The 24,798-nt window shown below is 45.9% G+C and overlaps 1 protein-coding gene across 2 annotated transcripts in view; it reads right to left on the reverse strand.

The window, feature by feature from the left end:
* RGS6 (regulator of G protein signaling 6) overlaps positions 1-24,798 on the reverse strand; it is a 905,069-nt gene that overhangs the window by 471,241 nt on the left and 409,030 nt on the right. For both annotated transcript variants that reach the window (XM_073609698.1, XM_073609699.1), the window contains exon 3: positions 24,600-24,699. In XM_073609698.1, the coding sequence (XP_073465799.1) occupies positions 24,600-24,699 (100 nt within the window). The remainder of the gene's footprint in view (positions 1-24,599; positions 24,700-24,798) is intronic.

Here is a 24,798-nt window from a genome sequence, read left to right on the forward strand (position 1 = left end):
TCGAACGCATGTTCAACTCAAACATTGCCTGTTCGGTGATTCGCCGAATTCCGAACTATATGGGCCGTGCGCGCCAAATTGAAGTGGCGCGTCACGGCCCATAATTCACTGTGGCATCGCAGTGCATTGCTGGCTGATGATTGGCCAAGCATGCACTATGACCCGCATGCTTGGCCAATCACAGTGCCATCTGTACAGAGAGACATAATTGGCCAAAGCCAGGGTGGCTTTGGCCAATTATGGCTCAGGGGGTTTAGTACACGCCCCACACTATATAAGGCCGCCTGCACGGCGGCCCTGTGTAGTGTATTCCGGCATTGAGAGAGAGATAGATAGACAGAGAGACAGTGTCATTTGATTTAAGTTAGATAGAGTAGGCAGGCGAGTCTGTTAGCTGCACTTACAGTGTATTGTGTATATATACATACATCCTTGGTGTTGTGTATATATATATATATATATATATATATATATATATATATATATATATATATACACACTGTATTCAGTTTAGCTAGAGCCGTTCCTGTTATTCTCTTCCTACTACTGACAGGCAGGCAGGTGTTTTTACAGTATTTACAGCTACCTGAAGAAAATTGCTGGTGTTCTTCTGATCCTATTAGTCCAATTAGCTACAGTATTTACAGTTAGTGTAGTGCATCCTCTGCACAGTGTGCACCTAAAGCTACCTGAAGAAAATGAGTGTTCTTCTGATCCTATTAGTACAGTACCGCAGGCAGCTGCAGTATTTACAAGTTAGTGTAGTGCGTTCTCTCCACAGTGTGCACCTAAAGCTACCTGAAGAAAATTAGTGGTGTTCTTCTGATCCTATTAGTACAGTACCGCAGGCAGCTACAGTATTTACAAGTTAGTTTAGTGTGTCCTCTGCACAGTGTGCACCTAAAGCTACCTAAACAAAATTAGTGGTGTTCTTCTGATCCTATTAGTACAGTACCGCAGGCAGCTGCAGTATTTACAAGTTAGTGTAGTGCGTCTTCTGCACAGTGTGCACCTAAAGCTACCTAAACAAAATTAGTGGTGTTCTTCTGATCCTATTAGTACAGTACCGCAGGCAGCTGCAGTATTTACAAGTTAGTGTAGTGCGTTCTCTGCACAGTGTGCACCTAAAGCTACCTGAAGTAAAATAGTGGTGTTCTTCTGATCCTATTAGTACAGTGCCACAGGCAGCTGTAGTATTTACAAGTTGGTGTAGTGTGTCCTCTGCACAGTGTGCACCTAAAGCTACCTGAAGAAAATTAGTGGTGTTCTTCTGATCCTATTAGTACAGTACCGCAGGCAGCTGCAGTATTTACAAGTTAGTGTAGTGCGTCCTCGGCACAGTGTTCACCTAAAGCTACCTGAAGAAAATTAGTGGTGTTCTTCTTATCCTATTAATACCACAGGAAGGCAGCTACAGTATTTACAGTTAGTGTAGTGCATCCTCTGCACAGTGTGCACCTAAAGCTACCTGGAGACAATTGCTGTTGTTCTGCTCCTATTAATACCACAGGCAGGCAGCTACAGTATTTACAGTTAGTGTATTGTGTCCTCTGCACAGTGTGCACATAAAGCTACCTGAATAAAATTGGTGGTGTTCTTCTGATCCTATTAATACCACAGGCAGGCCGCTACAGTATTTACAGTTAGTGTAGTGCGTCCTCTGCACGGTGTGCACCTAAAGCTACCTGAAGACAATTGCAGTTGTATTACAGTTGATTCTGCTATCTGCAGTATCAGTATATATATACATCCCAGCTTTGTGCAGCTACATCTCACTGCAGGCCATTAGTATGTCTGGAAGGCCAACAAGGAGAGGCAGACAGTCATAAGCCAATAAAAGAGGGCAAGCAGGCTCTGGGTCTAGAGGCAATAGTGCTGGTCGTGGAGACGGTGCATCCTCATCAGCATGTGGCCGTGGGACACGCTTGTCCTTTTTTTCGGCAGCTGGCCGTGTTGAGCTGCAACATGCAGAAGACTTGGTAGAGTGGATGACCAAGCCGTTTTCATCCTCCTCATCCTCTCTCACCCAGGCTCAGGGTACTTTGTCTGGCATAGCAGCCGCCAACGCGGCCTCTTCCCTTGGCTCAATGGCATCAGTCACTCCATCCCTAGCCCCACCATGTCCTCCTGAGGAGTCCCCCGAACTGTTTGACCACTGTGTTGGGTACATGCTCCAGGAGGATACCCAGTGTTTTGAAGGCTCCGATGATGGTACCCAGCTAGAGGAAGGCAGTAACGTGAGCCCAGAGAGAGGGGGTGCCCAAGAAGGACAGCAATCTGGCAGTCATGTTCCCCCAGCTGCAGCATACTGCCAGCTTTGCTCCAGTGATGAGGAGGGAGGGGATGATGAGGTCACTGACTCCACGTGGGTGCCTGATAGGAGAGAGGAGAAGTAGGCACATCCCAAACGAGGCAGGATGCCCACCAGGGGCCAGCTTAAGGGTAGCACACTGACTGCATCACACCTCAGAGCTCCGCATGTGCAGGGCGCTGCTGTCTCTGCGCGTTATTCCAAAAGTTCTTTGGTGTGGGCCTTTTTTGAGACGAGTGCATCAGATCCCACTGCTGCTATTTGCAACATATGTCTCAAGCGTATCTCTCGTGGTCAAAACATTTCCCGCTTGGGCACCACATGGTTGACCAGACATATGTTTACCTGCCATGCAGTTCGTTGGCAAGCGTACCTGAAAGACCCACACCAAAGAACAAAGAGGACCTCTCCTTGCTCCTCATCAGCTGGGATCTCTAACCCCACTATACCTTCAGTCCTTTCTGAGACCTGCACTGAGAGGAATGAAGGTGTAGAATTAGGTGTGTCACAGCCAAGTACTTGGAGGCAATCTGCTATCGGTACACCGACGTCAGATTGTACCAGGCGAATTTACCTGCCCAGCTGCTGCACCGCCAAAAGAAGTTCGCTCCCAGCCATCCACATGCCCAGCGGTTGAATGCTAGCTTGGCTAAATTGCTAGCACTTCAACTGCTGCCTTTTCAGTTGGTAGACTCTGCCCCCTTCTGTGAGTTTGTGGAATGTGCGGTTCCTCAGTGGCAGGTTCACAAACGCCACTTTTTCTCACGGAAGGCGATTCCGGCTCTCTACCGGCATGTGGAAGGTAATGTCCTGGCCTCGCTGGACAGGGCGGTCAGCGTTAAGGTGCATAATACCGCTGACTCATGGTCCAGTAGGCATGGACAGGGACCTTACCTATCTTTCACCGCGCTCTGGGTGACTCTTCTGGCAGCTGGGAAGGATGCAGGACAGGGTGTAGTAGTGTTGGAAGTTGTTCTGCCACCACGCCTCTAAAAAACTTTTAGTGGTGATTCTGCCACACCTCTCCCCTCCACCCCCTCCTCTTCTTCTTCCTCCATGGCCTCTTCCTGTGCTGATTTGACTTCGGAACCAGCAGTGCTCCGTGGGCGTTCAAGGGTATACGCAAGCACGCAGGCCAAAAGATGCCATGCGGTGCTTGAGCTGGTGTTCTTTGGGGGACAGGAGCCACACTGGGGCAGAGATTCTGTCAGCTCTGCAGGGGCAGGTTCAGAGGTGGTTGACGCCACACCAGCTTAAGGCAGGTATGGTGGTTTGCGAGAATGGCACCAACCTCCTCTCCACCCTCCAACAGGGACAACTGACCCATGTGCCCTGTTTGGCTCACGTAATAAACTTGGTGGTGCAGCGGTTCTTGGGCAGGTACCCGGGCTTACAGGATGTCCTGAGGCAGGTAAGGAAAGTCTGTGTGCATTTCCGCAGGTCATATAATGCCAGTGCTCGGCTGGCTGACCTCCAAAAGGAATTTAACCTGCCCAAGAATCGCCTAATCTGTGGCATGCCCACCAGGTGGAACTCAATGTTGGCCATGCTGCAGCGGCTGCACACACAGCAGAGGGCCATCAATGAGTACCTGTGCGACTATGGCACCAGGACAGGGTCAGGGGAGCTTGTTTTTTTTCCCCACGCCAGTGAGCAATGATCAGGGATGCATGCACTGTCCTGTCACCATTTGAGGAGGCCACGAGGATGGTGAGCAGTGACAGTGCATGCATCAGTGACACTGTCCCCCTTGTCCACCTGTTGGAGCACACGCTGCGTGGAATAATGGACAGGGCACTTGAGGCAGAACAGAGGCAAGAAAAGGGTGACTTCCTTAGCTCTCAAGGCCCCCTTTATCCAGACAGTATTCCTGTGTGCCTGCCGATCACACAGGAAGAGGAAGAGGAAGAGGACGAGGAGGAGGAGGAGGAGGATTGTGTCCGCATAGAGGTGCAGCCTGGCACTCAGCATCAGCAGCAGTCTTTAAGGGATCATTTACAGTCCAAAGAAACCCATGGACTTGTATGTGGTTGGGAGGAGGTGGCTGCGGATCATGTCGTCCTTAGTGACCCAGAGGACTCCGGACCGAATGCCTCAGCAAACCTACGCTGCATGGCCTCCCTGATCCTGCAAAGCCTGTGGAAGGATCCTCGTATTTGCGGTATCAAGGAGAGGGATCAATACTGGCTGGCAACCCTCCTTGATCCACGCTACGAGGGTAACGTTGCGGACCTTATCTTGCCATCGTAGAGGGAGCAGAGGATGAAACATCTTCGGGAGGCCTTGCAGAAAGGTCTGTGCAACGCGTTCCCAGAGACTGGGAGGTTACAAACTCCTGTTCCTGGACAACGTGTTGCTGAGGCTTCAGTCAGTCAAAGAAGGAGCGGTGGAGAAGGTGGCCGTCTGACCGATGCGTTCAGACAATGTTTTAGTCCGCAGCCCCAAGGTATGATCGGTTCCAGCAACCATCGCCAGCATCTGTTTTACATGGTGCAGGAATACCTAGGGGCAAGATCTGACTTGGACACCTTTCCCACCGAAAATCCTCTGGGTTACTGGGTCTTGAGGATGAATCACTGGCCAGAGCTTGCACAGTATGCAATTGAGCTACTGGCCTGTCCTGCATCCAGCGTTCTTTCAGAATGCACATTCAGTGCTGCTGGAGGTTTTGTAAACGATCACAGGGTGCACCTGTCCACCGACTCGGTTGATCGACTGACCTTCATAAAAATGAATCAGTCTTGGATCACCACCAGCTACCAAGCACCTGATGCTGATGTAACCGAATAATTTTTTTTAAAATGTCATATCCCTTCAAGACTGCCTATGCTGATGCTGAGTGACTATCCTCTTCCTCCTCAATGATCATGCTGATAGCTTGTAAGAATATTTTTGGTTCTGGGAGCCGCCACCAGTGGCTACGGCCCAATTTTTCAGCCCCCGTTTAACAGGGGCGTGTAATTACAATTTTTGATGCAATATTTTGCAAGGAGGGTTCGTTGCTGCACTCAACTAGAGTATTTGTGAGAGGTTGCAGTGTTGTGGCACCAGCACCAGTGCCTAAGGCCCAATTTTTCAGCCCCTGTTTAACAGGGGCGTGTAATTACAATTTTTGATGCAATATTTTGCAGGAGGGCTCATTCCTGCGCTCCGACTAGAGTATCTGTGAGGGGTTGCAGTGTTGTGGCACCAGTGCCTAAGACCCACTTTTTCTGCCCCTGGTCAACAGGGACATGTAATTACAATTCTTGATCTAATATTTCACAGCAGGGCCTGTTCCAGCTCCCACCAAGAGTAACTGTGAGGACTTACAGTGTTGTGGCACCAGCACCACCACCACCAAAGGCCCGGTTTTTCTGACCCTGTTCAACAGGGGCATGTAATTACAATTCTTGATCTAATATTTAACAGCAGAGCCCATTCCTGCACCCACCCAGAGAGAATGTGAGGGCTTACATTGTTGTGGCAACACCAACACCTAAGGCCCCAATTTCTGCAGAGTATATAGGGCAGGCCCCTACTTTCAAACATCCAACTTACAAACGACTCCTACTTGCAAACGGAAGGAGACAACAGGAAGTGAGATGAAATCTACCCCTAGGAAGGGAAATTCTCTCTTGTAAGTTAATATGGGAAAAAAAATCTTCTTAAGATTCTTAAGGTGCACAGATAGCAAAACAAATGTCACAGGGGTTATAACCCTTCCCTATGTTTTCCAAAAAGCTTAAAAATAGATTTTTTGGCTGGAGCTACACTTTAAAAATGTACCAGTTCAAAATTACAAACAGATTCTACTTAGTACCTGTCTTGTTCGCACCGCCTGTATACTGCTGTTCAGAGGGCCTGGGGCCCCACGCCTTTCCTTTTTTTATTTTGGGTGCGGGGTTCCCCTTAATATCCATACAAGACCCAAAGGGCCTGGTAATGGACTGGGGGGTACCCATGCCGTTTGTCTCACTGATTTTCATCCATATTACCGAGACCAGACATTACATTAAAGCCGTAAGCAGTTTTAAATGATTTTTTTTTAACTTTAAAAATGTCATTTTGTGCAGGGACTGTTCTAAGCACGGGAAACATGCGCCACTTTACAGGGATACTATAGACATCCCCCAGGTACGATATTTAAAGGAATATTTCACTTTTTTTTTTTTTCCACTTTAAGCATCATTAAAATCACTGTTCCCGAAAAAACGGCCCTTTTTAAAACTTTTTTTTGCATGGATACATGTCCCCTGGGGCAGGACTCGGGTCCCCAAACCCTTTTTAGGACAATACCATGCAAATTAGCCTTTAAAATTAGCACTTTTGATTTTGAACGTTCGAGTCCCATAGACTTCAATGGGATTCTAATGTTCGTATGAATTTTCGGTCTGTTTGCAGGTTCTGGTGCGAACCGGGGGTGTTCGGCTCATCCCTAGTAATGATGTATTTTCCCAGTTAGGTGGTCCGTGTCCTGCAGAACTGAGGTTTTAAAAAATAACAAGGAATTGGGCTGGCTAGCTCACTTGTAGGCCTCCAGTCAGGAGAGTCTAAGTCTAAGCCCAAAGAAAATCTGTCAAACCTCCTGCACCTCAGTACTTCTAAAAAGATAGTCCCTGAGATTTAAGTCTCTGCTTTGCAGGAACACAGAACCCATCTCTTCCCCCCTGTCAGAACAGAACTCTGCCTTGTTTAAATAGGCAGAGCTCCGTTCTGCTGTAAATAATCACAGCAGAGTTCTGCTGTAAATAATTACAGCAGTAGCGGAGCACCCCCTGCAGGCAGAAGTGCACAACCACACATATATATATATATATATATATATATATATATATATATACGTGATCCTGCGTACAGCTGCCGCCCTGTAGCAGTAAAAGTAAAGTAAAAGTCAGCAAGTGGGTAAATCTTAATTAAATTATTTGATAAGACTGGCATACCAACCTCACTTGCATTCTAACACGCTTAAAGTGGATGTAAACCCAATGTCATTCTTTCTAAACTACTGTCATAGGGGTTATCTATAGGGATATACATGCCTCCTGCATGTATCTTTACCTGTCAAATGTCTCCCCTCTGTCTGTTATTAGACCCGAAAAACTGCATGTTCTGTGGGTGGGTCTGTTGTCTGGAGCTCGGTGGGTGGAGTTGTGATGTCAGTAGACTTCCCGCCCACCTCTACACTCCCCTTGTCAATATGCATTTTCTCTGTGTATTTCTAACACTGAACTTCTGCTGAACTTCTGCTATGACCTCTAACATCCAGTGAAAAGACAGGAAAGTAACCACATGACTTCAGCATGCCAAATCATGGTGAGGTGAGGTGAGGAACAGCCAATCCTTGCAGAGCTGCTGAAGAAAGGAGTGGGGGAGGGAATTAAAAAATACTGCCTGTGTCTTAGGCTAATGCACAAGATGTAAATCACCTGTCACTCACAGCAAGGGGGAGTATTTGACAAAGTTTTTCTCAGTTTGTCAAAAATGGTCTCACTGAAAAATAAAAGGGGATTGCTCAGAGATGGATTAACTCTGTGTGGCAAGACTGGGCTCAAATGATAGCAAATCTTACACTCTACAGTATGATATAAAAAAAAAATTCGGGTTTACATCCACTTTAAGTAATAAGATAAATAGCAATATGCAAACTCACAAAGTAGCAGTAAGACATAATGTATCCTTTATTTATTTGACCTTAGTTATCACAATTCTGATTGGCTGTTATGGATTATTGCACTGTAGAAATCCTTACTGCTCTTTAAACTGCCAAAATCACTACTGATCTACTGTGTTGTGCACTTTTTTTTTTAAACAGTTGAAATGCCTAAAACATAGAGCCGTGTTTACTTAAAACATCTGACATTTACAGTGCAGCCTTTCTAAGAAGTCCTCGCTGTGTATGGCCAGTATTTGTGGAGCAGACCTACTAAAAATGGGTCACAGCCAAATTCCTGTAGCATAGGATTAGTAAAGATGCAGTGTGGTTAAAACCGTGATTGCTGCAGAGGTGGGGTGAGTGCTGTACCATAAAATTAGGAATAAATAGCAAGTGACGCCTCCCTTTGTTTGCTCCAGGGCAGAAAGCAGGCTAGAGCATTTCCCTTTTTCAGAAGGAACTGTAATAAATAACGATGAAATGTATCATCGTCTAGTTTAACACTCTTGATATTTTGACATTTTTCAAGAAACGCCACTGCTATTATCTGTTGGAGTAAGTCCCCTTGACAGCGTGTAGCTCAAGCAGAATTAATTGGGTAACAAAGAAAACTGCAGTTTTGTGCCTCGAAAACAGCATGTAAAATAGTCAGGCTGTGATTCTTATTCTTACTAATGTTTCTTCAGAGCTATATATATGCAGAATGTCTTTTTTTGACTGCTTGCTGTAGTGGTGTGTGCAGAGCATTTCCATTTCCACAGTCAAAGAATAGGAACAGGTTTCTACAAGGATGCCAGTGCTTTAAAAGAGAAATCATTTGAGATTTATTAATGAAAATGAAGGAATGGATGGTGTTGCCCCTGTTTACTAACTAAACCATTGCTTTAATCTTCATCGTAGTGACTGCTATCTGCCTCTAGTTCCATTTTTCTTCCTTTATAATAAGCCACACTAAGTGTTTTTAAGCTGTCGATTATATTAACCTGCAAAATTGGTTGATGCTTTCGAACAAAAATTAAGATTTTCTGTATTTAGGGAGGGACACATGAATTTTTAAACAGTTGGGTTATATTGTCGTCTACAGCAGAAATGGACGCCAGCAACATATAAAGATTGGCAAGCACAGGATAACCCTTCCCACAATTGGTAACAAAGTAGTATTGAAAGAAAAAAAACACAAACCAAGTGACCTGTATCCCTCTATGGGCTCCAAGAAAAGTATTTTACAGGGGGTACAAAAATCCTATTTGGCTTCTCATCCATTGAGGGACATAGTTCTTAGACTGTTGAGATATCCAGAGGCAGTTTAACAGAGGGGTGAGCAACAAAAGCTAACATACCCAAGGAAAACAACATTAAACTGGAAACTTCCTGCAGCTTAAGAAGAAACCTAAAGAATTTAATGTTAACACTTGCATCAGAGGAGACCTGAATATGTACCTTGTAAAACTTAGAAAAGAATAGAGGACCAGATGGTAGCCTTGTAAACTTGGAAAGGGTGCTTGATACTGAAAAGGCCAAAAAGCACTTCTAGGAGTGTACACCTTGACAGCAAAGGGTGGAACTCAATCCTAAAGACCATACATTTAGATGATGGTCAGCCTGAGTCACCTAGGGATGCTGGAGCGAGAAGATGGTGTACCCTTTCAGGGTTCATCCAGAATACAAAAAAAATTAATTCATCCTGAAGAAGCAATGGCTGAGAGATAGGCTCTCACAGCCAGAAATAAATCCACACAATAGAGAAGATATGCCTTTTCGTGAATTAGAGCCAGATAGAGGAAGAGGAGGACATTGTCCAGGTTGAGGTGAGGGTAGAACCACCTTAGACAAGAAGGAAGTCCTGGGCCTGAACTACATCTTATTCCTGTGCAAAGCCAGAAAGGGAAAGGTAAGGCTGCCGGTGCAGACACTCACCTCACAGAGGTGATGCCTACGAGAAACACCACCTTGTGCAGAGAGAGAGAGGAATGTCTCTAATGGGTTCACACAGTGATATTTCAGGCACAAAAAGAACCTTATTAAGATTTCACAAAGTCACAGGAGAACAAACATGGGGAGCAGATGGGAGACCCTCTGCACATAAGTCTACATAAGGGAGTGAGAGATAAATGGTCTCTGACACAAGATAGACCAGGTAGAAACCAGTGCTGAGAGCTAAATGCTGGTCCAGAATCAGTTGCAGGAAGGAAAGGATTCACAATATAGAGAAACTTCAAGCATGCAAGCTTAGACTCACACTAAGTCAAGTATGCCTTTCATGTAGAAATGCCCCTGACACAAAATAAACAAGGCTTCAACAGCCATGTCAATAAAGCCAGAGAAGCTGGATGGCAAATTGTTCCCTGGCAATTGAACATAGCCCACAGAAAATCTGCCTGGGTCAGTTCATTCCAATAATGATCTACATATTGATCTTGCAAAGTAGATAAGGAAGAAGTTTCAGGGAGAGAAGAACATAAATCTGACAGAGCCAGCAGAGCATCCAATGCTTCAGCTAAAGGATCCCTGCACCTGTAGACAAACCTGTCCAGCTTGTTGTTGAACCTGGAAGCCAGGAGGGCAACAGCCAACTTCCCCCACCTACTACACAAGTCCTAGAATATTGCTGGATATAGGGAACACTCCCCCTGGTCCAGGCGCTGCCAGCTGAGGAGGTCCCCCTACCATTGTCGACGCCTGAAATGTATTGAGCGGAAAAAGTGGAAACATGAAGTTCAGTCCAGGACAAGTGTCAGAAACCATGAATCAGATTGAGACAGAAGAACAGTTAAATCGCACTTGTTTAATAATAATAAAAACGTAGTCAAAACATAGCCAGAGTTCAGGAACCGGAACGGATAGTCAGACAAGCCAAAACGTCAGGGAGTCAGAGATTAGTGTAGTAGAACAGCAAGCAGGATCTGGAGCCAGAAGGAATGTCAGCCAAGCAAGTCTTTAACAGGAACACAGGAGAGCATCTCTGGAGATGTGACCAAGGCGAAGGCAGAGATCATCTAAACTGGACAGATTAAGTAGGCAGGACTGGCAAGCAGGAGATCATCAACAGGTGAGTCACTGTGGAGAGAAAGGAGCTGGCAATTATCCGACAGCTGAGCGGCCAGCTTTGAGAAGGAAGGGCTGAGCCCAGCCCTGACAGCAAGATCCAAACCACCTCTCTTGCCACAGCATGACTTCCCATTCCTCCCCGATGGTTGATGTATGCAACTGCTGCGGTATTGTTTGAATGAATCCAGATCAGATGACTCTCCAGATGGATGGTCCAATGCTATAGAGATAGCCAAATCATCCACATTTCCAGAATACTAATCAGGAGACCATTGTTTCTGACCAATGGGTCTGACCATTGGATTGGTAATGGGATGGGTTTAGATTCACTTGTTTGACAGTTTCCTTGGAGACCGAGTTGTGTATGTAAGCGAGAGAGTGCTGACATCCTCTACCCTCTGAAGAAGTCCCCACCTAGGGACCGGACACATCAGGGTGGAGCCTAAGAGTGACGTCAGTACCCACGGCCATACACGACTGAATACTGAGCGGCAGACGTTTTTGTTTCTGGTCTTACACCAATGGTTAAAGAAGTGGATCCAGTTGTATATTTGATTTCTTTATGCCAGATTTCAGGTTTTTATGTGTGAGCATTTATTTACGAGAGCAATAAAATATGTGGAGTGAACTGAGTGGACGCATGTGAGAGTAAACTTTTGGGAATTCCCTGTCCATATGGGGGAGCAGATTGAGGTGATGCTGAGAACCTCAAAATCACCAAAATCATGAAACTACTTATAATGTGGAACAGACTCACAAGCACAAGTGGTGGTGCAGGAGGTGGTACACACTGCACTATAAGAAGCCAGTGTCTGCAAATTGGATTTGGATTCTGTTGTTTTTTTTTACTTATGAACACTTTTTCACATTGGACTTTGGTGGACAATTATTTGAACACTGTCTATATTTCATATTACCATTTTTTTCAGAGTATTATAAAACATACAACTGTTATTTATTATTGAGTTCTTGTTAAGCTCAGCACTATTTATATATTATTTTTTCTTTTGTGTACTATAAGCAAGCAATCAATCACAGTAGAGGAGATATCCCTTTAAAGGGAAATTAACCAGCTAGCCATGCTAGCATGCAAGGTGCAATCACAAACAGGAGCCATCAATTTCACTATCAAATGGTAGAACTGGCCACCACAATGAGGAGAAAACATTTTCAAATTTGGGAGTAATAACCCTTCCGAGTGTTGCATTAAAATGGCTGGTCAGCTTCTTCCTGAGGAAGGGAGACTGTCTTAGATCAGCCTACCTTTTGTGGTGCTTATATGCACCCTCTAGTGCAGAGATATGCAATTAGCAGACCTCCAGCTGTTGCAAAACTACAAGTCCCATCATGCCTCTGCCTCTGGGTGTCATGCTTGTGGCTGTCAGAGTCTTGCTATGCCTCATGGGGACTTTTAGTTCTGCAACAGCTGGAGGTCCACTAATTGCATATCCCTGCTCTAGCACTTTGAGATCACTGTGTCCATTGGACAGTGTAGATCACAAAGTGGATTGAACAAGCACAGCAATCACAAATGTAAACAAATGCTGCTTTTTGTAGCCACTGCCCTGTTTCCTCTAACACACTGATCAGTTGTGAAAGGAAACAGAGTGCTCCTAACCTGTGATCACCAGCAACATATTTACATGTCACCAGAGCTAGTGAAGCCGGCTACAGGCAGCCCATACATATATTCAATTTTATTCGTTCAACCAGTGGTGTCCATACATGGATCAAAATTCAGCCGGTCCCTGCTGAATTGGACACATTTTGTTCTATGTATGGCTGGCTCCAGTGTCCCTGGTCACCAGCCACACCAGTCCTGGTGAAAACAGACCAGTATAAACCAGCACCAATTCTCCTAAAAACTAGCCATACCAGTGCCAGTGCCACCAGACCAATGCTGCCAGCAAGTGTTCCCAGGGCCATTTTTAATATTGACTGGACCCTGGGCAAACATTTTCTTGGGCCCCCTCTTCAATGCACTTTCGCTCTCCACATACCATGAGACATACAATAAATAGCAGCTACAATCAAAATCAAAAAAAGGGGGGAATAAAGGGGATTTTTGCGGTGTCAGATGTAGAGATATACAATTGACTTCTTATGAATAAAATATAATATTTATTATCAAAATATATTTAAAAGATGAAAGAAAACAAACAAAGCATACTGTGACTCAACAGTATGAAGTTACAAGCATTTGGTGGTCTACATCACATACAGAGGAGTATTGAATCACAGCCACAAAATATTGCACACTAGCCCGACATGTTTCGCTACTCAAGCTTCCGCATGGGATGTGCAAGGAGTTTGTTATGTTGAGACCACTAAATAGATGGAGAAACAGAATTATAATGACAGTTCACAAAATATACAAAATATACAGGAAAATTATGTATACAAAGTATTGAAATAAAGTATGAACCCAGTTGCACGAAATAGATACTTACCCCATGCGGTAGTAATACCCATGAGCCACCTGGCAAAGCCCCTGACTTAGTCCCAAATGACCGGATCCAAGGGGGTCAATTTGGCAAGGTCATAGAGGGCTGATAGGGAGACACTGAGAAATAATAATAGAATTGCCAAGAATTAAATTTCTGGATTGGATATATATGAAAGGTAAATTGATGTGGAAAAGTGAAGGAAGTGAGAAGGGGAGGAAGAGGAAGAGGGGAGGGCTAGGAGGGGGGAGGGGGGTGAAAGGGAGATGGGAAGGGGAGGGGGGGAGGAGGGGGAAACAAAAAAAAGGGGGGGAGGGGGGAAACAAAAAAAAGCCCTCCCCTCTTCCCCTTCCTCCCCTTCTCACTTCCTTCACTTTTCCACATCAATTTACCTTTCATATATATCCAATCCAGAAATGTAATTCTTGGCAATTCTATTATTATTTCTCAGTGTCTCCCTATCAGCCCTCTATGACCTTGCCAAATTGACCCCCTTGGATCCGGTCATTTGGGACTAAGTCAGGGGCTTTGCCAGATGGCTCATGGGTATTACTACCGCATGGGGTAAGTATCTATTTCGTGCAGCTGGGTTCAGACTTTATTTCAATACTTTGTATACATAATTTTCCTGTATATTTTGTATATTTTGTGAACTGTCGTTATAATTCTGTTTCTCCATCTATTTAGTGGTCTCAACATAACAAACTCCTTGCACATCCCCTGAGGAAGCTTGAGTAGCGAAACATGTCGGGCTAGTGTGCAATATTTTGTGGCTGTGATTCAATACTCCTCTGTATGTGATGTAGACCACCAAATGCTTGTAACTTCATACTGTTGAGTCACAGTATGCTTTGTTTTTCTTTCATCTTTTAAATATATTTTGATAATAAATATATTTTATTTATAAGAAGTCAATTGTATATCTCTACATCTGACACTGCAAAAATCCCCTTTATTCCCCCCCCTTTTTTTGATTTAGTCTTCATTGGGATGAGGTGTCTTTATGAAGGGTGTTGTTTTCACCAACCGGACCAACAACGTAAATTACAATCAAAATCAGTTTACTGAATCAGATCAGGCAGCGATTGTGATTGGTTGCCAGAGGTTACAGTGTATCATTACCGCTCACTGACTGGCTGCTAGAGGTTACAGCACACATTATGGCTCACTGTTTATTTTCTAGAGGTTGCAGCACATGACTTCTGCTTTTTAATTGGTTTCTAGAGATTACTGTACATCAATACTGCTCACAGATTAATTGCTAGAGGTTACTAGACATTTATACCATTCACTAATTGGTTGCTAGAGGTTACTGCACATTATTACTGCTCATTGATTGGTTCCTAGAGGTTACTGCATATCCTTACCGCTCAATGATTGGTTGCAAGAGGTTAGTGCACAGCATTACTGCTCACTGATTGCTTACTAAAGGTTACAGCACATCATCTCCTCACTGCCTTCACACCATGGACTGGGGAGGTGAGGGGACCCATCAATAGACAGACAATTCCTAGGAATCCTAAGACTTCTGGGATCAGTGGCAATGCTGGGGGAGGGGTGTGATCAGTGGCAATGCTGGGGGGTTGATGGGATCAGTAACAGTGGTGGGGGGATGGAATTAGTTAGGAGGCAGTGCACTGTGGCAAATTCTGAATCATGTAGAGCAAAGCTGGAAATCTTTGGCAAGTATATAGTGGGAGATTCTACCAATGTAATGGGGAATTTACAATGACCACCAATGTGAGGGGGTATTTACACTGACCATCAATGTGAGTGGTATTTACACCGAGCACCAATGTTAGGGGGGGTCTACACTGACCACCAGTGTAAGGGCAATTCTGCACTTACCACCAATGTAAAGGGAAATGTACACTGATCACCAATGTTATGAAGAGTTAACACTGACAACCAATGTAATGGGGGATTTTACATCAACAGCCAATAAAGGAGGATTTCTACACTGGCCACCAATGTAAGGGGGATTTACACTCACCACCAATTTAAAGGGGGCTTCTACATGGACCACCAATGAAAGGGAGGATTCAAAACTGTCAAGTTAGAAACAGGAACCAGCCTTGCCAGTATCGCCGCTTTCCTGCGCACATGCGCGGCAGAGCGGCGCTTTGGCACATACGTGTGCGCAATCCAACGGAACTGCGATTGCACATGCGCACTGGCACGTGCATAATGTCAGTTCCTTTGCTGGCCTATAAAAGGTTGCACAGCTCCATGTTTAAGTTGCTGGTTTATCTCTCAGCTTCCTGTGTTCCTTGCCTCTGTATCCTGCCTTGTGATTACCAGATGACCCGGATTGACCCTGACCTGCTCTGATCTCCTCCTGCACCTAACCCTCGGCTTGCCTTACGCACTTTGCTACCAGTCTCATGTGCTAGACCCTTAGCCTGCTTACAGACTCTGCTACCAGTCTCCTGTGCTTGACCCTCAGCCTGTTTACGGACTCTGCTACCAGGCTCCTGTGCAAGTCTCCTCAGCCTAGTTTAAAGACTTGCTACCAGTCACCAGTGTTTGACCCTCGGCCCGCTGTTGGACTCTGCTACTCATCTACCCCATTGGGCTCCAGTGTCTACCAGTCCCTGCACGGCTGCCAGCTTCCCGGTGACCTTCATGCAAGACCTGCCCAGCCTGCTGGTGGCTCGTGCCTCTTTGTGCCCTTCACCCTCTATATCACCACCAGGGGTGGAGTGCGCTTAGTCGCAAGAGAGAACCGCTCTCAGCATCTCGGCCTCGGTGAGTACCTCCCTGACAGTATAAACCAGCCATGTCAGAGGCCGACAGAGCGGGTTCTCCTCTTGAGCCCCTGTGCCAGCAGGTTACGGCTCTCACGCAGGCAGTTCAGAAGTTAAAGGAGGGTTATGCCCAAATTGAGGGTCGTCTCCAGCATCTGTCCGGGTCGCCTGCTCCAGCTGCCACAGCTCCAGCATCTTCCACTGGGGCCACCTCTTCCCAGGCGCAGACTAGCCCTAGTGTGGTAATGGCCCTTCCTGAACCTAGGGTTCCCACACCATTTTCTGGCAACCGAAAGAAATTCAGGGCATTCAAGAACGCCTGTTCTCTGTACTTGGCCCTCCAACCCAGAACTTTCTCCTCAGAAATTGTGAAGGTGGGATTCATTATCTCTCTATTGTCCGAAGAGCGGTAAGCCTGGGTCCATAGCCTTATGGAGCAGAGGAGCCCTATGTTAAATTCAGTGGACACCTTCTTTGAATTTTTGGCCTAACTGTACGATGACCCTCAGCGCACTGCCACAGCAGAAGCCATCCTACACGCCCTCTCCCTAAGGAAAAGACCAGTGGAAGACTACACTATTTACGCAACTGCCCCGTGAGACCCAATAAGTCACACTCTCAATATGTTATGAACTATCAAGTCACTGGTCCTGCTCAAACTCACGTCATCCTCCCTGTCTCCGTACAGGTAGCGGAAGAGGAAATCCGGCTACTGGCAATAATTGATTCGGGGGCTTGCAGTTGCTTGATAGATGCATCTTTGGCTCAAAGACTACACATTCCTCTCCAAAACAAGAAACAAAGCCTCCAGGTCCATTTGGCTGATGGGTCCCTACCCTGCTCAGGACCAGTTACAAAAGAGACTAGACCCACCCTTACCATCATGGACTCCGGCCACCAGGAGTTCTTATGTTTTGACATTATCTGTCCCCCTATGTTTCCCATCATCTTGGGACTTCCATGGCTGCAATCTCATGATCCCCAAATTAAATAGAGTAAGAAAGAGATTTCCTTCTCCTCGGCTTACTGTTTCGTTCCAATTCCAGCCTCCTGCTTGACCGTACAACCAGTACCTGATAATATCCAGCAGGTTCCTCCAGTGTATCTCGAATTCAGAGACATTTTTGATAAGAAAAAAGCGGATTGTCTGCCACCACACCGGTCTTACGACTGCCCCATTGAACTTTTACCTGGCTCTGAAATCCCCTTTGGTTGTATATTCCCGTTATCTGAGACTGAGTTGGAAGCCCTCCAGGTATACATTGATGAGAATTTGGAGAAGGGCTTCATCCGTCCATCCTCTTCGCAGGCTGGAGCCGGTATCTTCTTTGTCGAAAAAAAGACGGCTCCCTAAGACCTTGCGTAGATTACAGAGAGCTCAATAAAATAACCATTAAAAACCGGTACCCGCTCCCGCTTATTCCAGAGCTGTTCCAGCGGTTCCGAACCACCCGAATCTTTTCCAAATTGGACCTACGAGGCGCTTACAATCTCATCCAGATTCCTGCTGGTGACGAGTGGAAAACCGCCTTCAGGGCTCAATAAAATAACCATTAAAAACCAGCACCCACTCCCGCTTATTCCAGAGCTGTTCCAGCGGTTCCGAACCACCCAAATCTTTTCCAAATTGGACCTAGGAGGCGCTTACAATCTCATCTGGATTCGTGCTGGTGACGAGTGGAAAACCGCCTTCAGGTCCAGATTCAGACACTTTGAATACTTGGTGATGCCGTTGGGGCTGTGCAACGCCCAGGCAACCTTTCAATATCTGGTAAATGACATTTTCCGAGAATACCTCGATAACTTTGTAATCGTCTACTTGGACGATATCCTCATCTTTTCCGCTACCATTGAACTGCTTCAAGCTCATGTAAAGAAAGTTCTCACAATCCTCAGAAAACATGGACTTTACCTTAAGGCGGAAAAATGTGAGTTCGAAAAGACTGTTGTCCAGTTTCTAGGGTTCATCATTTCCACCTAAGGGGTCGCAATGGACCCACAAAAAGTCAGAGCAATCCAGGAATGGCCGGCCCCTGCGGATAAGAAAGGAGTTCAGTGGTTCATAGGCTTCGCCAACTTCTATCGAAGATTTATTAAAGGATTCTCGTCTATTATCTCACCCATCACCCAGTTGCCCCGCCAACAGAACCGTTTCCAGTGGTCCCAGGAAGCCCAAGGAGCCTTCAACGAATTAAAGGCCCTGTTTATCTCTGCACCAATTCTGCAGCATCCGGACCTGGCTTTGTATTTGAAGTTGACACCTCAGAGACAGCTACAGGAGCTATTCTGTCCCAAAGACGGGGTCCCGAAGCCCTCTTTCATCCAGTAGCTTTTGCATCTCAGAAGTTAAGTCCCCCTGAAAAAACTACGATGTAGGTGACCGAGAGTTGTTAGCCATCAAATTCGCCTTGGAGGAATGGAGATATCTGCTAGAGGGTGCATTCCATTCTATCATGATTTTCACGGACCACAAGAACCTGGAGTACCTCAGGACGGTCAAACGCCTAAGCCTGGTGGGCACTTTTCTTCTCCAGGTTCAACTTTCACATCTCATATAGACCTGGATCCAAGAATGGGAAAGCGGACACACTCTCCCGGATGTTCCCGGGGTCTCCTCAGATAACAGAACCTAGCACCATCCTATTCCCGCAAAATGTTTGTCTCCTTACCCTAAGAGCTGCCATCAAATGGGCTTCCAGCGTCTATATTGAGCCAGAGGTATCTTCTTTGGAGAAGCGGGACGACTTGCTTTGGGCTCGGAATAAAATTTTTGTCCCACTGGAAGTAAGACTGGCAGGTCACTTCGGAGTACAAAAAACCTCCGAATTAATATCCTGTTCTTTTTGGTGGCCTGGTTGGAGGCGGGACTGTAAAGACTATGTTTCTTTATGCATCTTTTGCCAGCGCAACAAGGGGTCGAATGCCAAATCTTGGGGTCTGTTGAGACGCAACAAGATGATTAGTCTTCCCTATGCGGAATTTGCCTATAACAATTCCATACACACAGTTACCAACCAAACACCTTTCTGGTCTCCCTAATTCCATCCCTGAAATCTCAGTCCCTGCTGTACAAGACCGGATAACCTCCATCCAGTCAAACTTTCAAAGGATCCAGGAAACCATGCAGAAGGCTCTGGACAGCTATAAAAATCATTATGACAAGGGAAGAAAAGGAAACCCGGCCTTCAAGGTAGGAGATGAGGTTTGGTTATCCGCCACTAATCTCAGACTACCTTGTCCTTCACGGAAATTGGGCCCGAGATTCATCGGCCTTTCAAGATTTAAAGAATTGTGAATCCTGTGGCTTTTGAATTAGCCTTATAAATAAAACTTTTGTGCGCTAGCAATAATGTAATTAAATGAAAAGTGCCTAGGAGACACAATGTATGTGTGAATCCCAGCAAAAATGATGACAACAACAGGTGTATAGAATCATTACTCAAAAGATCCAACACAATATTAGCATATGTTGAAAATAAGTAATCACACATCAAAAGAACTTATAATCAGTCCATAACTGGGTTCAAAAAAATTGGTAGAAAAAGAAAGTCCACTTGGTATATCTCATCACTGAATCATAAGAAATAATGAGCTGAAGAAACTCTTATCAATTGTACATTGATTGCAGAAAAAGGAGTAATAGATATGCGCTTACCCCAATCGTTGGACCTCCTCTATGGCAAGGTCGTATGGGCTTGCAGATATAACCCTCTGCAGGGACAGAATGTTGATATCCGGGTCTTGTCAGCATGTACCACCGACTCCAATGTGGTCCGGTCAATCCAACTGCTCCAACATCAGAGGGGGGACTCAGGAGTAGAAGAGTCCTAGTTCAAACAATTAGCTGCATACAGAGCAACAGGCTATGGTCTGACAGTCTGCTAACAGGTACTTCAGGTCAACATCACCAAGGTTCATTGCAGATTCAGATACGAGAAACACATGTGTGGATATATATGAAGTGGAGGTCTGAGCTCAAAGATGGTATAGAGATTTTCTGATATGTATCAGGGGGAGGTCATTGATGCCAATTAGGTACGGCGAGGTAGATCAGACCACCAACGTCCACGAGGAACAGCCAATGCAAAGAGGGGAATGTACATCCAGATTGTAGGGTGTATGGAATCACAACCTCCAGCCAGGAGTCCAACCTGGGTATGCAGCTGAAAGCAGTGGTCCCCAGTCCTTTTTCTGGAAGAGAAGAACCACCTCCTCCTCCAGTCAAAATTGATGGCAAGAACGAGTTCGAGGTGGAGGCTATAATGGACTGTAGGAAGAAAGGTAGACAGCTCCAGTACCTGATAAAATGGAAAGGCTACCCCCTGAAGATAATTCTTGGGAACCTTTAGGTAACTTGCACACCCCACGTTTGATCCAAGCATTTCACAAGAAACACCCAGAATTACTGACCAGATTGGGCGTCCAGAGGCCGCCCCTTGGGGGGGCACTGTCAGGGAAGAAACAGGAACCAGCCTTGCCAGTATCGCCGCTTTCCTGTGTGCATGCGTGGCAGAGCGGCGCTTTGGCGCATACGTGTGCGCAATCCAATGGAACAGCACGCGTGCATGCGCACTGGCGCGCGCATAACGTCGGTTCCTTTGCTGGCCTATAAAAGGCTGCTCAGCTCCATGTTTAAATTGCTGGTTTATCTCTCAGCTTCCTGTGTTCCTTGCCTCTGTATCCTGCCTTGTGATTACCCATTGTGACTCGGATTGGCCCTGACCTGCTCTGATCTCCTCCTGCACCTGACCCTCGGCTTGCCTTACGGACTTTTCTACCAGTCTCCTTAGCTTGACCCTCAGCCTGTTTACGGACTCTGCTACCAGTCTCCTGTGCGAGTCTCCTCAGCCTGTTTAAAGACTTGCTACCAGTCACCTGTGTTTGACCCTCGGCCTGCTGTTAGACTCTGCTATTCATCTACCCCATTGGGCTGCAGTGTCTACCAGTCCCTGCATGGCTGCCAGCTTCCCGGTGGACCTGCCCAGCCTGCTGGTGGCTCGTGCCTCTTTGTGCCCTTCACCCTCTGTATCAACACCAGGGGTGGAGTGCGCTTAGTCGCAAGAGAGAACCGCTCTTAGCAGCTCGGCCTCGGTAAGTACCTACCTGACACTGACCACAAATGCAAGTTTGGATTTTTTTAACCAATATTACCAATATAAAGAAAAGTTTCTACACTGGCCACCAATGTAATGGGGATTTACACTGACCACTAATGTAATAGGAGCATTCACAGTAACCACCAATGTAAAGAGGGATTTACACTGACCGCCAATGTAACTGAGACATTTAGCATCCATTCACATTTGTGTGTGTGGGGAATACATACAAAATCGCTTTCCTGACACCACAGAAACATGCTGCCCTTTAGCAGATACACAGCAGTGCCATTAATTTTTAATGACACCCTCATGCATCTGCTGAGATGTGCATATTCACATGTACCAAAATTCAGGGTGCTGTAACACCATGTTATTTTGAAGAAGGGTTCCACCTCCAATTTGCTTACTTTTGCAGAACAAAATGTTCTGCAAAACATGTTAGGCTTAATGACTATAGTTGTAGGCAGGACTTTCAAGAATGCTCCTTTACCTCCCTAGTGGGCAGCATTCAGCAAAAGTGATGGTAGATATGACCTCAGGGGGACATGATATACATATGAATGGCGCCTCTATTTACATTTCAATGCGACGGTCCGCGACTATTTACATATTAGAGCCGCCGCTATTTACATATCAATGCAGGTTATTTATATGTGAACACAGGGTCTGCAGATGAGTCATCTGTACATGGCAAAAGGGCAGAGCTGGGCAGCAGAAACAGAACTTTACACTGAGACATCGGGACACAGCAGGGGACTAAATCTTCAAGGGATGAGGGAATTTAAACTGGGATAAATGGCAAGTATGAGGCAGCTGCTTTGGGCCCCACAACAATGATGGGGCCCAGGGCAGCTGCCCCTTTTGCCCTGCCCTAAAAACGGTCCTGAATGTTCCTGATCGCCACCAGATGAGTGTACGCAACGGTGTCCCTGATCCCTATTCACACCAGTGCCAGAGTCATCAGACCTGTGTAAGCTAGCAACAGTGTTCCTTATTGCCCTCAAACCAGTGCCAGTGTCCAAAGACCAGTGCATCTAGTAACAGTGTTCCTGATCGCCACCACACTAGCACATTGTCACCAGAGCCAGTGCAGCCAGTAACAGTGCTCCTGATTACTAGCTGCACTGGTGTCAGTGTCACCAGACCAGTGTAGACAGCAACAGTGATTACACAAGTACAATTTAACAAGAGTCAGTGTAAGCCAGCAACAAGTTCCTGGACACTAGCCACAGTACAGTGTCAGCAGAGCCAGTCTAATCCAGGAACACTGTCCTGATTGCTAGCCACACCAGCACAATGTCCCCAGAGTCAGTATAAGCCACCAACAGTGTCCTGATCATTAAACTCACCAGTGCCAGTGAAGCCAGCAACATTGTTCGATGACCTCAGAGTAAGGTGACCAGATTTTATAAATGAAATCCGGGGACATTTTTTTTTATTCGCAAATGGTAAAATCTTTTATAAGCATACTTTCCTCAAATTATATATGCAGTGTATGTTGTATGTGTTTATGGAATGATTGTATGATATATACATTATTTCTTACATTTTGTCCATGAGATTAAAAAAGATACTTCTTAGAATTTTTTGAGATGTGACTCAGGAGCGTGCTACATAAAGAATGCAGGGCTCAGGAGTGCACTACATAAAGAATGCAGGGCTCAGCTGTGCCCATCTATGCAGCTTAACCAGTGCCCAGCAATGCAGCCTCACCAGTGCCCATCTATGCAGCCTCACCAGTGCCCATCTATGCAGCCTGACCAGTGCCCATTAATGCATCCTGACCAGTGCCCCTCTATGCAGCCTCAAAAGTGCCCATCTATGCAACCTCACCAGTTCCCATCTATGCAGCCTGACCAGTGCCCATCTGTGCAGCCTGACCAGTGCCCAGCAACACAGCCTCACTAGTGTCCATCTATGCAGCCTCACCAGTGTTCATCTATGCAGCCTCACCAGTGTCCAGCAATGCAGCCTGACCAGTGCCCAGCAATGCAGCCTGATCAGTGCCCATCTATGTAGCCTCACATGTGCTCATCTATGCAGCCTCACCAGTGCCCATCTATGCAGCCTCACCAGTGTCCAACAATGCAGCCTCACCAGTGCCCAGCAATGCAGCCTGATCAGTGCCCATCTATGTAGCCTCACCAGTGCCCATCTATGCAGCCTCACCAGTGTCCAGCAATGCAGCCTCACTAGTGTCCATCTATGCAGCCTCACCAGTGCTCATCTATGCAGCCTCACCAGTGCCCATCTATGCAGCCTCACCAGTGTCCAGCAATGCAGCCTCACCAGTGCCCAGCAATGCAGCCTGATCTCTGCCCATCTATGTAGCCTCACCTGTGCTCATCTATGCAGCCTCACCAGTGCCCATCTATGCAGCTTGACCAGTGATCAGCAATGAAGTGTGATCAGTGCCCATCTATGCAGCCTCACCTGTGCTCATCTATGCAGCCTTACCAGTGCCCATCTATGCAGCCTCACCAATGCCCAGCAATGCAGCCTCAACAGTGCCCTTCTATGCAGCCTCACCAGTGCTCATCTATGCAGCCTCAACAGCCGGGTGCCCACACTTGCAATGCCGGTGCCGCGGACAGACGGGGGAGAGAACGGGGGAGAGAATGAAGGCTTTGGGCAGCCACATTGCTGGATTGTGGGACAGGTGAGTGTCTGTTTATTAAAAGTCAGCAGCTACACGTTTTGTAGCTGCTGACTTTTAATAAACATGGGTCCAGCTGGACCTCCGCTTTAACAACCACTTTAATATACAATATGCATTACAGCAGAGGTAAAAGGTTTAACTTGTGATTGGAAGCCTGTGATTGAAAACCAGCACAATACATAGTAGTCATGCCTCTGCTCCCTCTCCTTCTGTCACCCTGTTAGTTAGAAATACAGTACATGTACATGTAGCACACCTGACCTGCACCAAGTGCCGCCCCTTTCCCTTCAGGTCTGAATGATGCTGTACAGGGAATTATAAGAGGCTTGTGCAAGTCAAATTCAAGTACTTTCATTGCTGCATTCAAATATACACTGCATGATGCTTCAATGAATACATAACTAGATTAACTGGCGTATTTTATATATTTGCCTCAAGTTCCGATTTAAAATGTTTATGATAGAATTATATTAATTCTGAACTGCTTATACCTCTTTGCGAGGAATGCTCTGCCAATTTGTTTATCTTTCCAGTCAGCATGAGGTTTTCAAATGCCACAACATTGCTGGAAATATTCACCTGATTTAACTTGCATGTTCCTTCTGTGTTCTAGAAAAAATGGATACATCAAAGGAAGGCAAAGGAAATGTCTTTACCTGTAACCACACTTGGAATTTTCGACAGGAAGCTTTTAACTGTTCGAATAGGTACCCCACCAGCTTTATCATCTTGCATTCTGGTGATAATATCTTCAATCTGTAATTATAAAACAAGGAGTTACCACTTCATGGACTACCAAGTATGAAAAATAAGTACAACATTTTGTTTTTTTAGATATTACCCATTTTGATTACA

Source organism: Aquarana catesbeiana, linkage group LG13 (assembly GCF_042186555.1).
Source record: "Aquarana catesbeiana isolate 2022-GZ linkage group LG13, ASM4218655v1, whole genome shotgun sequence".
Classification (NCBI taxonomy): domain Eukaryota; kingdom Metazoa; phylum Chordata; class Amphibia; order Anura; family Ranidae; genus Aquarana; species Aquarana catesbeiana.